The sequence below is a fragment of the Rhipicephalus microplus genome, chromosome 3, assembly GCF_043290135.1.
Source record: "Rhipicephalus microplus isolate Deutch F79 chromosome 3, USDA_Rmic, whole genome shotgun sequence".
Lineage (NCBI taxonomy): Eukaryota > Metazoa > Arthropoda > Arachnida > Ixodida > Ixodidae > Rhipicephalus > Rhipicephalus microplus.
This window is the reverse complement of record NC_134702.1, coordinates 170,964,724-170,983,579: the sequence shown is the minus strand read 5'-3', so window position 1 is coordinate 170,983,579 and position 18,856 is coordinate 170,964,724. Positions and strand designations below refer to the sequence as shown.

The following is an 18,856-nucleotide window of genomic DNA, read 5'->3' as shown; positions in this document are numbered from 1 at the left end:
CCCAATGCCTTGCTAAAATAGGTGGTAGCCCTATTGATCCAGCGAGGAGTACAGGTCCGGGTACTCGCACTTTTCTATTTTCTGTAATGTGTGAGGAAAGGAAAACTGTTGTCTGAAAAACTGTGCATTACCAGACTTCAGGTGCTTACGGCTTTGTGCTCTTCGAGCAACATTGAATGTGTTATGTTTTGGGGGTTTTAATTCATGAATTATGGCACCAGGTTTAATGCAAATTGAATAGCGATGGCATTGAATTGAATAAGAATTCTATTCGAATATCTTTTAATAGCTTTTGATTCATAGCCATTTTCGAAAGTCTGCTGGAACTCCACTATGTCCCTTTCATTTTAAATCAATATTCACAAGCTTTCACCTAAACCTTAAGGTTACTTCTAGCAGTCTCAAAATTCCACAGTTGGGAAATCTAAGGGAAATACTTGTGGAGCACCGATCAGAGCCTTTGAAATATTTCCTGTAGGTTGAAATCCAGCAGTGACTGCAGTGTCAGGTTAATACTTTGTCTCCTGCTTTTAAATAGAATTAAGATATAAAAAGCACTAAACTTCATTGAACCGCACACCAGGACCACAGCTGAAAATGTAATGAAACTGATAAACCTGTCATCACAAGTGAGCCCTGGCCCTGAAAGCATGCGAACTTAGGTATTGAACGCTATATCTAAATGAATAATTTACGCAAAAACAACACCTGCATCTGTTGTTATTCATGAAGCTAGATATAGCCGTAGCACCCCCGTTCAGTTACTACAAGGCGAAGACAGTCACTGATTAATGCGATGCAGCTTTGTTGTAGTAAAAATTGAGTAAAAGTAGAGCTTTCAAATGAAACACCTTCGCTTGGTAATAAATGTAGCATTAGTAGTCTTGTAAAAACTTGGGCTGCATTATCATTGGTAATTTAGTGAAAAAATGGAAAAGGGTATAGCTTTCAACTCTTCCAAAGTTTCGTTAGTTTGGGGATTTTTCCATCGGTGCCGATTATTCGAAAACAATTTAGAAAATACTCAATATTTTAGGGAAGTGCTATTTGGCTCGAGTGCGGAATAAAATGAAATGCATTCCAACTCTTCAATAAATTTGAATATTTGCACACCCCTGGTTACACCAGCTGTAAATTGGCAACTGGTGACAAATTTCCAAAATGCGCAGTACTTCATGTAACTATATGGCAATCGGATATGGCCATATTTTCAAACAATCGTATATATATGGTCGAAAACGGCGCTGTCCACATGTGGAAGGCATTTAAGCACCACTCATGAATTAACATGCTTAAGCCTACGATATTGCTTTTCCTTTTTTTAAATAATATTAGCATTTTGTATCTCAAGATATGGGCTTGGTCTAACGATTAGCCTTGATTATTGCTCAGCTCAACACAGCCTTCGCTGTAGTTGACGTACCAGTATTCAATAATGCAAATTCTCTCACTGCGCAGCATGGATACTTGGGGTAATAAATCTACTTTGTGCTTAGTACTGGCCCAGTAAATTGTGAATACCCTATGGGCATTACATGAAGAGGACGCGGCGGCACCCCTGTGGTGAAATGACAATTTTTGTAAAATGGCCTGGAACATCCGCTATATGATGGCCGAACATTATAAAAAAAAATGTTTTCGGCACTTTGTTTGTGGGGTAACATTTTCTAAATGCCTAAGACAGCACTACTGAAGGCAGGCTTTTAATAAAAACAGATACCTTGCTGTTAATAAATAATCAATTAACAACTCAATCTGGTGCTTAATCAGGATATTATTTCAGAGTCAAGGGCATTCAAGCAGCAGGTGTGTAACAGCTGTGCCAATTTGATGCACTTTAATTTTGCTCCAAGGTGGACCAAAACCATGAAATTTGTTGAAGTTGTGCTATGCTGTGCTAGAATAGCCAAACAGTCTCAAAATTTTCTCAGTACTGCTAATTTTATTAGTATATAGAGAGTGTGGTAATCTCCTGCAGTTTGCACATCATCATCCAATTCATAGATGACCATAACATACTTGCAGACCTTAACTCTGACTACTAGTTTGCTATACCCTAACATCACTGAAAAAGAAAAAAGGGCAATGATGCTCAAATTTCATGGCTTAATTCTATGATGCGCGCGAGGCTTTCCAAGCCACTTTTGCGCAATACATCGTTGTTGTGCAGAAAAGCACACCCATTTATTTACAGGGGGCTAATGATAGTACATGTTGTGACAGGGCACCAAATTTTCTTCCTCAATTACTCATGCATACTCATGCCATATAATCAGCAAAAGTATGACAGCTGACATCTAAAAAATAACGTAATCATTCAGAGGGATGTGCAACATTTTTGTTGTCTTATGAAACAAACAAAAAATGTAAGCGAGTTTTTTTTTTTTTTGCTACCCCTTTTCGCTTCAACTTTATGAATCTTCAGAATTTCAATATGACCAAATTGGTAGAATGACAACAGCATAGGCAGCACCTGTCAAATGTTTTGACAGGCTCTGCAAATGCTATTGTGGACTTCAACATTGTTAGCACTGGGGGTGGTTCAGCAGACTGCTTTAATAAAAGTAGCAGTGGTCATGCGCACTATGCACGAGTTAGTTGATGGTAAATGGTTTGTACATATATTTTTCTTTTGTGAAAGTAAATCTGATTGTTACATTGCTCCAAATGTACAGTTTTAGGCTAAAAACTACATATTTTGTTCTCGTCACCTGCTACAAATTGAGATTTTCATGCTCAAAAGCATTATTTCTCTGCTCATAAATAATGTCAGGAAATCGGCCAATATCATTGAAGGGAAAAGTACGTAACCACTGCATACTGCCAGTTCTGCCTTATGGGGCTGAAATATGGGGATTAATGAAAAAAACCAAAGCAAAAGCTGATGACCACACAGCGTGCAATGGAACATAGAATGATAAGAATAATATTGAGTGATCGAAAGGCGGTAGCGTGGTTAAATGGACCGACAGGTGTTGCAGATATTCTAGCAGGCCTCAGGCGAAGGAAATACACCTATGCTGATCACATAATGCGTAGAACAGACAACCGGTGGATAGTAAGAACAACAGTATCGTAACAAGGGATGGAAAATTTAGTTGGGGAAGGTAGCGAGTTGCATATAGTGACGAAATTAGGAAGTTCACTGTGAGTAAATGGAATCAGCTCGCATACAATAGGATAAAATGGAGATCATTGGGAGAAGCTCTTGTCCTGCAATGGACAAGCACAGGCTGAGAATGATGAAAGAGATGATAGAAGTTACGAAAAAAAGATGATGCTTGTGTAGGGAACAATGCGAGACGATGTCGAAGCAGCAAGCAAGGCAAGCCACAGCGTTGGTGTTATACACGTGGGACCCGAGCTTGCACTTGCTTGGATTTTGGACTGCTGACGTTCCTCGGCCTTCCAGTTCGTCTGTACGTGAGTAAATCACGTGACATCTGGTGGAGGTGTGTGGACTCCTGTCTGCACCTTGAACTTCGCTCGAGCTGTGTAGGCAGCGTGCAATTGCTCGTCAAGTCCTCACGACGCCAGACACGCTTGTGAGCTTGCGCCTACCTGCCAGTCCTGCCAATCAGTAGTCGCTGCTTTCAAAAATCGAGGAGTTTGTCCGCGAAGAGGTAGCGCACCAGCTGTCACTGCTGCCACTGACACATGCGCCCGCGCATGCTTTGGCTCCGAACCTCCAACACGCCATTCGGACCCAAGTCGCTGAGGCCCTCCCACCGATGCATCAGCAACCACCTGTCACTGCGACTCTCACGTACGTTGCTATCGTTGCTCGGCCTACGCAACAGCGTATGCCTCATGCTCAACCTGCCATGGCGCCCCATGTCGTGCCTACAATCCCGATTGCTGTGCCGTATCCCTTCGCGTGATCTTCAGCTTCGTTTTACCGTCACTCAGATGCTTGGAGGACGCCAGATAACAGGCCCATCTGTTTCACCTGTGGTATCCCCGGACATGTCGCTCGCCACTGTCGCCAAGCTCTTTTGACACCGTGATCAGGCCGGTTGCTTGGGCAGCCCCTGACGATCAATGACTTTACACGAACCATCGGTCACCATCTCCTCGACTACGCTCCCCGTCACCTATGCGTCGCCGACCTGCTGCGGAAGAGGGAAACGGATTGCTGCAGCTCCGGAGGCAACAGCTGCACACAACTATAACTGCTCAAGGCCCCCATCTCTTTCGCCGCAAAACGTTATCAACATCAAAGAGAGGACCGCCGCACAAGTGCTTCTTATTGACACAGGAACCGCCGTTTCCATATTCTGTGAGACCTCATGCCGCAAGTTGAAAAAGGTGACGACGTCGCTTTCGGGCCTGATGCTCCGCACGGCCAACTCGCAGTGCGTAGAACCTTCAGCTGTGTGCACTGCACGTGTCACTATACAAGGTGAACTTTATGTCATTGAATTTTTGTGCTGGCATCATGCTCCCACGAAGCCATTTTTGGATGAGACTTTCTTTCACGTCACCAGGCCATCATAGATTGCTCACGTGCAGAAGTTGCCCTTACACCGCTGCCAACTTCTCGTTTCGGGATTCCTTTCCCGAAGCTTGCAAACTTGTCGTTTCTCCACACATGGACATAGCACCGAACACATCCACCCCTGTAGCCTTGACCTGTGCGGCCACCCCTGCCGGTACTGTTTTGTTTACTCTGTCTGACGTATTTCTCCATCACCATAGCCTACACCTGCTCTTTGCCGTACTCACCGTGGAATCCGGTGCTACCAGCAATGCTTATTGCGAATTCACTATCGTTACCAGTCACCTTACATCGCAGAGAATGTTTGGGCAGCATATAAGACGTTGACCTCCTGTGCCCTCTGGAGTTTGCTGAAAGTCAACCGCACCTTCAGGTCAATGCCATGATGCCACCTGTGGCAATACTGCCCGCACCAGACTCATTCCACCCTTCTGTTGCCGTTGAGTTCTCGCCGACACAACGACGTCAACTCTTGTCCTTTCTTCGAGAGTTCCGCTCTTCCTTCGATTGTGCGCAACCATCTTTGGGTCACACAGCGAACATCAAGCACCACATTGACACCAGTTCTCATGCTCCCTTACGCCAACGACAATATCGAGTTTCAGCGGGAGATCGGCGTATTACCAACGAACAAGTCGATGATATGCTCAAGCACGGTGTCATCCAGCCATCGCAGAGCCCTTGGTCATCCCCTGTTGTGCTTGTGCGCAAAAGGGATGGGTCTATTCGATTCTGTGTCGACTATCGCCGGCTCAATAAGATAACTCGGAAGGACATGTACCCGTCGTCACGCACCAATGATGCTCTCGATTGCTTGCAAGTAGCAGAATATTTCTCTTTTTTGGATTTACGCTCAGGTTATTGGCAAATTTCCATGGCTGACCCTGACTGATCCAAGGCTGCATTTGTCGCACCTAATGGTCTGTACAAGCTTAACGTCATGCCGTTTGGACACTGCAATGCCCCAGCTACTTTAGAACAGATGATGGACCCCATCCTTCGCGGCAACAAGTGGAACACGTGCCTCTGCTACCTTGACGACATCGTTGTTTTTTCTCACGACTTTTCCACTCACCTTGTTCGTCTTCATGCTATTCCCACGTGTCTCACTTCTGCTGGCCATCGACTTGACATCAAGAAGTGCCATTTTGCCGCATGCAAGCTCACTATACTTGGTCACGTCGTCTGCAAGGGGTGTATTCTCCCGGATCCTGTGAAACTCCACGGCGTGGCCGACTATCCGAAGCCCAATTACATGAAGACGCTTGAAAGTTTTATTGGGGTGTGCTCATACTTTCATCGATTTGTGAGCGACTTCGCTTCCATTATAGCGCCTCTTACAAATCCACTGACAACCTCCAAAGGCATTTCTGCTTGATCAAAAGAGTGTGACGAATCTTTTACCACGCTTTGGCGGTTATTAACAACGCCTCCAATACTACGTCATTTTTACCCTGATGCGCCTACGGAGATCCACACCGACGCCAGCGGTGTCGGTCTTGGCACAGTATTGGCTCAACGAAAACCAGAATACCAAGAATACGTTGTCGTTTACGCGAGTCGAACCCTCAAGAAAGCTGAGTGCAATTATTCCGTCACTGAGAAAGAGTGCGTCGCAATTATCTGTGCTTTGGCGAATTTCTGCCCATACCCTTATGGCCGTCCTTTCAAAGTCGTCACGGACCACCACGCTTTATGTTGGCTATCATCACTCTAAGATCTGTGGGGCGCCTTGGTTATTGGGCACTTCGCCTACAGGAATACGACATTCGTGTTGTATACTGATCCGGCTGCAAGTACTTCGTCGCTGATGTGCTATCCCGATCATTGCTACCGGCTGACCCAACCTCATCACCTTCAGCTGTCATGACACCAGTTGACTTCACAGACATGGCATCGAAGCAATGAAAACATGCGTGAATTTCCCAACTCCTCGTCTTCTGACTGATTTGTTGGCTCAGCCGGTCTCGAAAACTATCCGCCGTCAAGCCACACATTTCGCTCTTCGAGACGACCTCCTCTATTGGGGGAAATACACGCCTGAAGGTCGGAAGTGGCTGTTAGTGATACCCAACCATATGCGCTCGAAAATCTGTACTGCTTTCCACAACGACCCTCAAAGCGCTCACGCCAGCACTCTCAAAACGTACAACTGTCTGCTTCAGCGGTACTACTAGGGCGGCATGTACCCATTTGTTCGCAAGTACGAACATGCTTGTACTGCATGCCAGCGATGTTAAGTCCCACCTCAATGCCTGGCCGGTACACTTCAGCCTGTGTCTTGTCCAGCGCATCCATTTGACCGCGTCGGTGTCGACCTATACGGACCACTTCCCTCGTCGTCTTCTAGAAATAGGTGGATAATTGTTGGCGTAGACCACCTCACACGTTACGCGAAGACGGCAGCACTACCTTGCAGCAACCGCAACAGAAGTTGCGTTTTTCATCTTGCACAACTTTGTTCTTCGCCACAGTGCTCCCCGCGAACTTTTGAGTGACAGGGGGCATGTTTTCCTCCTGTCTGACGCCATTCAAGCCTTGCTCGCTCAGTGCAACATGGTTCATCGCATGACGACAGCATATCACCTGCAGACAAATCGCTTCACAGAATGATTTATTCGCACTCTCAGTGATGTGTTCACAATGTGCACAGCTTCAGACCAGACCGATTGGGACACTGTCCTTCCATTCTTCACGTATGCGTATAATACCGCTACGCACACAACCACAGGGTTTTTCCCCTTTCTGTTGTACGGACATGAACCATCGTGCACGCTGGACACTATCCTCCCCTACCCGTCTGACTCATCTGAGTACACCGCAATTTCTGATGTTGCCAGATACGCCAAAGATTGCAGACAATTGGCCCGTTCTTTGGTGACCGAGGACCAAGGCCACCAGAAGCTACGGCATGACACCAACCGACCTCTCCCTACTTTCACTACTGGTGCCCTTGTTTCGCTCTGGATTCCGCCGAGTACTCCTGGCCTTTCGTCGAAATTAGTGGTGCGATACCACGGGCCCTACTGCATTTTTGCCCGTACATCGCCAGTCAATCATGAGATTGAGCGTTTGACATTGTCTGATGACTTACGTCATCGTGGCAGAGAAATTGTACATGTTAGTCACCTGAAGCCATATTATGACCCCACTGTAGTGACTACCCCTTAAGTCACCGGATGGCTACCCTCTTCACCGGGGGCCAATGTAGGGAACAATGCGAGATGATGATGAAGCAGCAAGCAAGGCAAGCCACAGAGTTAGTGTTATACACGCACTACCTGAGCTTGCGCCTACTTGGATTTCGGACTGCTGATGCTCCTCGGTCTGCTGACGTTCCTTAACCTTCCAGTTCGTCTGTACGTGAATAAATCATGTGACACATTGCACTCTCCACTGGTCAGTGAAGGATTGTACTACCAGCTCAATCACTGAAAAGCACGGTGTTAACCAACTAGGAAAACCTAGAAAAGTCGGGGAATTTCTGAAAAACCTGGCCTGGTCATGGAAACTAATGGAAGTCTGTGCAGTCATCACAAAAATAGACATCATCATTGATCAAAGCTTAAAAAGCCTCTCCTTTGGCTGCAACTACACTGAACAGCAAGAAGATGAACGGCAAGAGGGGAAAAAATAAAAATCAGTGCGTTAGTGTTGCTTCCTAGTGTGGATGCGAAAGGATACACCTACGAAATGAATGCAAAGCTTACTAATATTTCGGCACCCGCTACAGAGCCATGTTCACAATAATAGCCATAAGAAAGGTACAGGGTATTTAAGTACACTTAAGTATGCGACGTAAGCACCGGGACCACATTGTTGGGAGCATCCCATCATTCCTGTTCGCTGTAAGTGCAGTTGTTTGTATTTCACTGTAAGTGCAGCTGTTTGTATGTGCTGGTATTCTAGGTGCAGGCAGATGCAAGCTTTTCTTTGGCCAGAACACCCGCGCTTGACCAGTCACTTTGGTAGCTTGTATATTCCACGTGTTTAGCGAGGGAATATGAGGTCACGCATTGTTTCCTGACGTCATATTCGTGTTGTTTAACTTTTCTTGAAGTTGGTGGTTCCACCGATGTACTGGTTGTCATGATTGTGGCAGCCTGAACGTAAAAAAAACACAGCATATCCACAGAGTGCATGATGATGAGTGGGGCGAAGCGTCCGTCAGTCTGTTACGCTTCCGTTCGTCCTTGTTTCCGTCCGTTCATGCACCCATCTGTGCATCAATCCGTCCGTCCGTGCATTCGTCTTTGCGTTAATCTGTGCGTTCGTCCATCCGTCAATTCATGCGTCCGTCCATTCATGCATCCATCCATCTGGCTGTCTGTGTGTCTGTCCACCCATCCGTCCATCTAGTGAACCCTCGAAGCCATAGAGTTTCCTAAAATTAACTAGAGGGGACTCAGGCACTGCGATCATTCAGCGACCATGGGAATGATGAGTAGTCCCCACATTTGCCTAGTGTTTGTACTTGCGGGCGGCGAAATGTACTTGCGGTTTCATTTATTGCTGTGTTTCGGTTTTGTTTTGAAAGAAATATTCAACCCTTTTGAAATGCGTACCCTGATTTGGAAAGGTAAGTCTAAAAGAATAAAATGGTGAAGCGCGACCGCTCAACGTTTGCTAATATTTGTTTCGTAAGAAAACAGCTCCAAGCCACACGAACACACATTGAGCCCAAAGCAGGCCAGAAGTATGAATATTAGACAAATGTGTGTACTATCCATCATTCCCATGCTCACTGAAGCGTCATGCGTTGCAGCTGCCATAGACACTAGCGCCAGAGTTCTCTCTAGTGTATATTAGGAAACTCTATGCTCCCAGCACCGTCATCTCGCATCTTTTCATCATATATTCATGATGTAGAAGTACCGTCGTCTAGCGGACATTATAAGGACTAAACGAGAGGTGGCACGGCTGGACTAAAGGAGTGGCACGCGCGCACTCTCTTACGGCTTGCGCTTCGTGTCTAGTTCCCATCTTTCACCGCCGCAAGTTCATGGCACTGCGGCCCAGCCCTCGCTAAACCTTGCTAAAACCGAAGAGGTTGCGCCCAGCGAGTTTGACGTGGCAACCTTTTCTGGTCAGATAGTGCTCAAAGTGTGACCTTCTGTTACTAGTTTTTTTAGTAAGCATCAAATTCAAGGCAAATTTTATTGGAGATTAAGTCACTGATACTCATCTCTGTAGGTTATTTCATCAGAAACAACTATCTTTTTATTTATGAAGAATCTGCGTGGGTTTCCTCCTCAATTCAAGAGGGTGCGTGCGTGCCACTCCTCTAGTTCGGCCATGGAGGTGGCTACCTACTACTACGACAACTAGTACTACATACATCGCGGACGCACGACTCTTGGCTTAAGGAGCTTTGCTCCTAAAAGACCGTGGAAATTTTCACTCTGCAACTTGTGCTTCACGTTATTTAAGGCGTTTCTTAGCTTCCATGTTGGTGCATTCACTATTTTGATGCCTGTTGCTTCCGCATATCACACAGCATATCTGACTTTGAACCACATTACTCATGTAGGTAAACTTGTGCATGTTTGTCTTGACCATGATTTCTACTCGGCTTGGAGGCCTTTTGGTTTGGATGAAACTCCCATTAGCTGAGGCTTATTGGGCTATTTAATGCCTTTTATTATTCTTATTACTATCATTATTATTATTGGTCATGCAACAGCAAACATCCTCAGCTTTGCACTTAATGCTGGTAGCTTGCGTTTCAAGTGTAGAGTTTGGTAACATTATCTAAATTTCTCATTTCAGTTTCCTGAGATGGTATTATTAAATCTGTGATTAGTAATTAGCATTATGCCCATAGAAGAGTACACAAACGAAGGTAACCTGCCCGCATCTGTGATAAATCTGTGGAATCAAGGTAGCTGTTGCGACCAAGCAGATTCCTTCTGGCCAGCACATATTCGAATGTCATCACTTTAGTTAAACGCTATTCCTACCTTTCATTGCAGGCATCTGAAGTCTTTGTTGAACTCTAAGCGTCAGAGCCCAGAGAAATACAACATCACCATGCATGTGCTCGTCATATAAGAAGAAAGAAAGCAAGAAAAGAGGAAATTTGAGCTTAATTTGGGTGATAAAACTGCAATACAACTAAAAAAAAGAGAGAAAATTATGCAGTGTGGTTCTATTCTTGCGACATTGTTAGTCATTTTCAATGCAATGTCACAGAATACAGGAGTAATACACAGGTATTATTATTTTTTTACTAAAGAGTATATATTAGAGGTGTATAATTTAGGTGGGGATGCAAATATATAGTAAATGCAGCAATCCAGGTCGTATTAGATCTTGTGAAGTCAGTAAATACAGGTTGATCTAATCCAATTCACATCCTAAGTGGCCTGGGCTTAAACATTATAGTGAACTAGAATATACTTCAATAGCCGAACCAGCTGAGCGCAGGCGTCCTCCTTTTACACAGATGCCATGAGGTGGTGCCACTTCCACTTTTCCAAGCACCTTTGGCTGCGTTGTAGGACTATTGTGGGCTCCCTTTAACTCGTGTATTTGCATTCTGCCAAACAGCCAACTTGCTATCTCTCTGGCTCAGAGGTATCATTTTGACCAGATATGCATATTTTTTCATATTTACTGCACGCGTTCAGGACATTCTGAGCACGTACGGTACATTTATTTACTTATTCTGTAGAATTGCCTCGTTTTTTTACCACTTGTCTGTTTCCAGTGCACATAGTTTTCCAAGCAGATGTAACTGTCATGGAATTTGCTTTAAATTATCATGGAAAACCTGGAAAAGTCGGGGAATTTTTGAAAAATCAAATTGATAAACACCCTGAAAAGCCACTAGTAAATTCTCTCATAAAATGCTCCTCCAGATTATATGAATTACGGCAGTTGATTGTGTGCAAAGCGGTCCACAAATGGCAGCCTATGGCAGATTTTTTGCTGTGAGGCAATTTGTACTGCTTGGTGGATCGATGTTGCAATTTTTGAGTTCAGTAGTTGTGTGCACATTGTGGGCTTGTCAGACATGTTGACTATATTGGCATGCAAAGGCGAGAGCTTATTGGCTGATGTAACATTTGCACTTATATAAGAGCAGAGATCGAAGTTATAGTGTGAACGGTTGGATTATGTGCATGTGATAACTAGCTTTTCTCGGTGTATTCGAGCAGCACTTGACTGTAGATTATGTAATCAATGTTTATTCTATTGCTGTCGAAGCAAGCCACTATCGCAACCACAAGTTGTGTTACCCCGATGTGGTGCTTGTGTAAGCTCTTTTCCTGTGGAAGTTTTCAGCACTGACATGGCCCCGTTATAGAATAAATGACTACCATGCAGAATGCCTCGGTTCTATTCTAGCTTGAGGATCATTCTTATTTTTTCTTTCCTCATATTTTACTCAATTACACCATCAATGCCGGCTCTGAATTGTCGGCCTCACAAGTTTAATAATGCATTCACGTGAAGACTGCTTATCTGTTGTTGACGCCTGTTTGCTGGCTCATGCATTGAACCTTGGCTCCTACCCACTATAGGTGATTGGCCACAGAACAGGCGGTTGATATAATGGGAAAATTTTGAATTGTATTGAGACAAAAGATAAAGTATAAATCTGTTGCCTGGAGTATATATGAAAGAAGTATCACTAGTCTATATAGGGTAAAGATAAAAATAAGACATCAATAACATACTTATAATAGCAAATGACAAAGTGCCGAATAGTTTGAACCCTAACACAATAGCAAACGAAGCAGCCCAGGATAGTGCACAAACCTACACGAAAGCACATAATACATTCTTACCCAGAGTCGTGCACGTGTGACATTAGAAATGCCAGATCTTTTTGTGTACTATCTTTCCCTGGGTCATTCGCTATCGTGTTGTCGTTTTGGGCATATTTTCTCTCGTTTACATAGTCTTACAATAGTTATATTTGCATGTTTTTTAAATTAGAGACCAGTCGGAAATCAGTGCTCATATTAGTTCATAGCCTCTTCGTCTCATTCTGCACTGTATGCAAGTTTAATATGGAATACCAAGCTCGTACAGACACCCTCAGTCTCCTTTCATATCTTCGAGCGCATGCCATGACCTTGAACATTTTCTTCTCCTGTTTTCTTCCAACACTCTCCAAACTTTCAGTGGGCAGTGCAGCCATGTGGCGGCATCTTACGATGGCAGAGCTCTGCAGATCATGATGTTCAAATCAACTGAAAGGCCATGTGCGTCGTGATTATTAGATCAGCAATTTGGATTATGGCATTATTGGTCAGAAGAAGAGCAAGTGACTTTTAGCTGAGTTTAATAATTAGTAATAATTACCAGGCTGTGTGCTGCACTATTATATTTGGCTCACATGTTCTCAGGAGCCTCGATTACCAATTCATAGGATCTTCTGACAATGTTTAAGTGTTGCAGTGCCTACCATGCAGTTGCTGTTCATATGCAGCACGATGGGAATTGTAAGAGCTTGGATGGCGCACCCTTGCCATAGATGTAGCTTTGGTTTGGGTGTGACAAGTTCGTCACCTACTTCACTCAGCTGCTCTGCAGTCGGTTCCATGCTGTATAGAAATAACAATTAACATTGCTTTTGTGTGCTCTCGATGACATTGCAGGTTCCTTGACTTTCGTGTCCCTGGAGCAGTCTGCTACATTGGCGTCTGTGCAAGATCGACTGCATTCCTGCCACAAGAAAGAGGGTCCCTTTTCCTGTGTCCACTGCAATGCATCGTTTGTGATGAAAGGACACCTCGTGAAGCACATGCTCATTCACACAGAAGAGGGCCCTTTCCCCTGTGGCCACTGCAATGCATCCTTTTCTCAGAAAGACCACCTTGTAAGCCATATGTGTGTACACACTGGAGAGCGCCCCTTTTCCTGCCTCCATTGCAATGCGTCCTTTTCAATGAAGGCCCACCTTGTTATGCATATGCGCACTCACACAGGTGAGCGTTCCTTCTCTTGTGTCCACTGCAATGCATCATTTCTTATGAAAGGCCAGCTCGTTAAGCACATGGCCATTCATCCGGGAGTGCGCCCTTTCAACTGTATCCACTGCAATGCATCTTTTTCCCAGAAATACCACCTTGTAAAACACATGCGCATGCACTCTGGAGAGTCTTTTTCCTGCATTCACTGCAATGCATCCTTTTCAATGAAAAGCAACCTTTCGATACACATGCGCACTCACACAGGAGAGCGTCCCTTCTCCTGTGTCCTCTGCAACGCATCCTTTTCTATGAAAAGCAACCTTGTGATACACATGCGGACTCACACAGGAGAGCGTCCCTTCTCCTGTGCCTACTGCAGTGCATCGTTCGGTTCAGAAAGGCAGCTTCTGGAACACTCTCGCATGCACACTAGGGAACGTCCCTTCTCCTGTTCTCACTGTGATGCATCTTTTTCACAAAAACGCCCCCTCACAGATCATATGTCTCTTCGTCATGCAAATACGATGCCCTAAATGTGAGGTGCCAGAAAGCTTCTGTTAAAGAAGTGTAAGGTGGTGCATGGAGTGTGGATTTGGTTAATTAGAATGAGAGTGAAGGTGTAGTATTGGGTTAGAAAGTATGCTTACTTTGGCAACTCATGAGTGTGAATGAAGTGATTTTAGGCCAGAATCATTAGTGCTAACACAGTATTCCACAAATGTGCATTTTTTCTCAGTCGTAAGCACTACTAGAGTTGTGTTTTAACGCTATTGTCCTCCAGATCTTGGTGGTGACTATCTGTTGGAAAAAATTATGAGCAGCCACAGCCACTGGGAAGTGTAACCTACACCTACAGAACAGAAAGCAGGCCCTCTCAACACTTCACCATAGCTGTGCTTATTACAAGTCAATGTCAGTGCAGTGAAGCAAGGTGAGCAGGTGCAATACACAAGTAGCCTGTCCTTCTTTATGCTGCCTTTATAAGTGTTCATTACTACAATTAAATAAAAGGTGAAGATACCTTCCGCAGGTGAAAAGAGAAAACAAAAGCAAGTCTTATTCCGGAGAATGTTGAATAAAATATTGTTACGGGGTCGTGACGGCGTGAACGAAGGGAGGAGACTCCAGGTCGAAGAAGAAACTGTTTATTCGGGCTGAATTTGTGGCCACGCAAAAAGAAAGTAAGACACTGGCACTGATAGCGGCGAGCAGAGCGTCTGCTGTCGATTGACTGACAAGCGGCGAATCATGTCAGCATTTAAACCCTTGCCATCGAATATTCTAGCATTATTTTTAGCGGCGACGTAGGTTCCCGAATAATCTGTGACGTTCCCAAAGAGGGCGTAATCTTAACAAAACGATCTACTAAAGCCTCGAAGCTTCTCGAACACCGTAGGTGCGGTTTGTGCTGAATGTAGTCTAACGGGGTGATAACAAAACTTGAGGAAAGGAACGTGGCAATATGATAGTGAAGACATTTCGGTTATTTTGTGATGGGGGTGTTCGCACATTGGTGGTATTCGCAACACTAGTGGCGTAGCTCACATTTACTCATCACAATTTTCATAGTGCTGTTAAAGCGATAGGCAAGTGCACCTCTGTTGCTGTGCAAAGGGGAGGTGCTAGGTGGCTATACCAGCATGTGCACCATTTTGACTGTGTATTGGTGCTCCATGTGACGATGATTGGAGAAGCTGGGCATTAAAGGCTGTCCAACTTATCCTCAAGATAATCATCGGGAAGGAAGAAAGAAATGCAATAATATAAGGGTGTTCCATGTGAAGATTGTATGTCTATTGAATGTGAACTTTGTATAAATCACAGTCGTGCAGATTGCTATAGTTTTTTTTCCTCTTGAAAAACTTTTAAAGGGGGGTCTTTGTGATGGCGCGTGCGAGTGGTGTGGGGACTGTAAATAAAATGGCTACGAAGATGACATGCGGCACCTGTGGTATGCGAGAGCTCGAGAGACATGTTCGTCCACTGAGCACTCCCCACGAGAACAAATGATGAAACTGAGAGGCGGGACTGGGTGAGGAAGACACGTGAGAAGAAGGAGACTCTGTCTATGGCACAAAAGTAGTGGCATGCTGAGTTACTGACTCAAGGTCACTGCAGGCTTTCACCTGGATGCACATTCCTTGTCAAGATTCTCTTCATAGCCTGGTATTAGAGCTACAACATGCAACCCAGGTGAGACCGGTGTGTCCAGGAAGGTGAAGGAGCTTAATGTGAACTTTGGCTGGTGAACACCCGTAGGGCATTTGGCCATTGCCCTCCATCGCATTCAGTGGCTACTGTAACCACCCTTGCAGTGCGTTGTGCACCGTTGTCACACACACATGAGCCTCTGTACCTTTACATACAAAAGACTGTGATAGCATTCCGGCTCGAGTTGCACTATATAGCTATGTGTAGACTTGTTTCCTCTATGTTGTGTGTACTGTCTTCCCTTGTGCTATTTGTTTTGTGTGCTGTAAATATATAATTGGTATTTTTGTAAATAAACGACCTCATTTCTTTTTATGACTATGATGTCATTGCTCTTTCTTTCATTTATGTGATGAGTCATAGTCTGCGACACTCGTATGACTTTCACCGGTGTGCTCAGTTCTTTCCAGCCGCCCCGCCGCGGTGGTCTAGTGGCTAAGGTACTCGGCTGCTGACCCGCAGGTCGCGGGATCGAATCCCGGCTGCGGCGGCTGCATTTCCAATAAAGGCGGAAATGTTGTAGGCCCATGTGCTCAGATTTGGGCGCACGTTAAAGAACCCAAATGGTACGAAATTTCCGGAGCCCTTCACTACGGCATCTCTCATAATCATATGGTGGTTTTGGGACGTTAAACTCCACAAATCAATCAGTTCTTTCCAGCCGAAAAATGCTGGTGTGCGTGACAAGTCACACAATTTTCAGCCTTACATATAATTTTGTTTGTTATGTCAATGGGAACTCAACCTCGTCAACTCAACACTGGGTCCAGCGGTGTGTCCGTCTTCCTCTCCTGAGAATCCTCCGCAGGTTCTATCCAACTGCTTGGCAGGCATGTAGGGTCATTACAGTGAGCCGCACATAAACCTCTATTCTCTTTGTTTGGAGCATAGCGAAGTGGCTATGAGCATGGTCATCGGCAGGATCTTTTTTGGGGGGGGAGGGGGTAGGTGGTAACCATTGTTGCTTCGTGGATGGTGAGAGCACTGCTTGAGTGAAGGTGTGAGCTGGTGTGGCTTGAGGAGAGCTATGCCCCCTTTGCAACCCCCTGCTGACACCTGTGGGTATGTGCCCTGTATGTGATCAAACACCACTGTTCACCTCTGGTTCACATAATACAAAAATAGCGGGCATGTGTAAAGCAGCCCCCAAATAGCATAAGGGAGTGGGCGGCAAGAGACGGTCACGTCAGGAGGAGTGATGCAAGTGATTACAGCTTTTAGCCCAGGAGACCATCCAGAATGTAATGTTTTTTTTTTATTCTGGGAAATAAAGAGACAGAAAGAAAGAAAGGACTAGAAAACGAATCGAGAGGGCAAAGTTTAGCAACACAAGGGAAAAGGAAGAGCATAATAGCATTGTATTGTGGAGACGAGGGGAGGAAGCTGGCTAGTTGGAGGTTGGATGCATGCACGTGTTGAAGCGGAGACGAGCAGCGGCACCTAGGACAGAGTCTGGCACGGGAGGGGCACTATGCAGCAGTGCCAAGCCAATGCCGAGCGTTGGTTGCGTGACTTTAGTGATAATGTTCTCAACCTTCGCGCCGTTATGTCAGTGACCCTCACTGGTGTTTACAATGTTCAGTCCCTGCAAGCCAAGGATAACTTCGACGTCCCAGCTGACCTGTTTGTCAGTCACGTTATTCATGCAGGGGTCCCCTTCCGTGCCATTTTTGATATATATCAACTAAATGAGACGCGAAAGTTACAAGAGCTTATTTTTGTTTTATTGCAATTTATATGGACTGTCTTGGCTGCTTTTTGCCGTCATGCACAGCATATATATATATATATATATATATATATATATATATATATATATATATATATATATATATATATATATAAAACAGAAGAAAGAAAAAAACCGCCCGCGCTCGGCACCCAGCTCGTGATGTGCCAATGTGCCCTTATCTAGCTCCCACACGTACTTTGCCCCGCGGATGGGAGCGGGAGGTTAGGCGCTTATTTTTCGGTGGGGAGAATCGTGTGCCTTGACCTTTCACCGGAACAATTGCGTTAGTTCTAGGTCACAAAGGTCACTTCGCTCTCTGAGCAGGCCCCGTTTGTGAAAAGAGTGCGCTTTTCGAACAGAGCGAAGTAACCTCTGGGACGCTGTTTAGTTCGCACTCACATCTGTACCTGTGATTACGTTTCGTGCATCGTTTTTATTTAAACAGTGCATTAAGCGTTGAGCTGTAAACATTCTTTGTTAGCTCTCGTCTCGTGTGTGTTGTTTTTGTGCTTTATTTGTGCGTGAGCAGCACGCTGCACGTTTCGATCTGCTTGCTGTTCTCAGCGTTACATTTTAGGCTGTTGCTATCGCATTCATTGCTTCGCTCTTGCGGGGAAACTGTGACTTCTTTCGTACCACGACCGCATCCCGTCTCATATGAGCCATATAAGGTTAGGTTAGGCTCAATGGGAAAACAGTAGTCAGGTGCACAGAGGTGCGTTCTTGTATAATAAGTTGAACGCATGGAATAAAAGAAAAGATATGTAGAGCGCAAAAACGTTAGCACTGGCTAGCCATTTATTACGTACATATCTACTATAATTTTCTTGGTTGTCTTTCTTCATCTTATTCCACTTTGTAGCACATTTACACATCAAGTAGCAGCATAAGTGTGGACCCTGCGGTGACAATTAAGCTAGAAGGAAATAGACGAAATCCCAGTTTCACAATACAGAAACCTGTTCTCTCTATGGCGAGTCTTAAAGGGACGTAGTGTAGTGACATAGACTTCGTGGGGGGGCAGGCCTGGAGTGCTGCAGGAAGCGGCGAAGAGAGGGGGAAAAATCGAGGGGGGGGGTCCTTATGAGATGACACGTCACCACCCCGCTATGGAGGGGGCACCACTAATCATCATCATCATCATAAGGGGCACCTGTACCAGTGAAGGCCTTTTACATTGTGTCGGCTAACTACAGGGTGTCTCCAAATAAGAAGTCCCGCGAATCTATGAACAGTGAACTTCTGCAGTTTGACTCATGCAGTAGAAATTTCTTTGAATATGTGTTTTAATGGTAGCATTTTTCCAAAAATATTGCATGGCTGTATCATCAGCATAAAAAAAAAGTCAATTTGATATTTTTTTTAATAGGCAGTTCGGAAGTAAAAATTCGTTGCATAAATGTGACCAGTAAAAGATTTAAAAGCAAGGGGTGTTCAAGAAATACTCCTACTTGTTGTGCGAAGGAGCCAAGTTTTGCTGGCCATTTCAGC

The 18,856-nt window shown here is 44.9% G+C and overlaps 1 protein-coding gene across 2 annotated transcripts in view; it reads left to right on the top strand.

The window, feature by feature from the left end:
- The window catches only part of LOC119167534 (uncharacterized), a 66,993-nt gene extending 51,045 nt beyond the window's left edge, over positions 1–15,948 (top strand). For both annotated transcript variants that reach the window (XM_075890514.1, XM_075890513.1), the window contains one exon: positions 13,108–15,948. Coding sequence is in view for 1 of the 2 variants with exons in the window: in XM_075890513.1 (XP_075746628.1) it covers positions 13,108–13,955 (848 nt within the window). In the remaining variant the exon portion in view is untranslated. The remainder of the gene's footprint in view (positions 1–13,107) is intronic.
- The last annotated feature ends 2,908 nt before the right edge of the window (positions 15,949–18,856 follow it).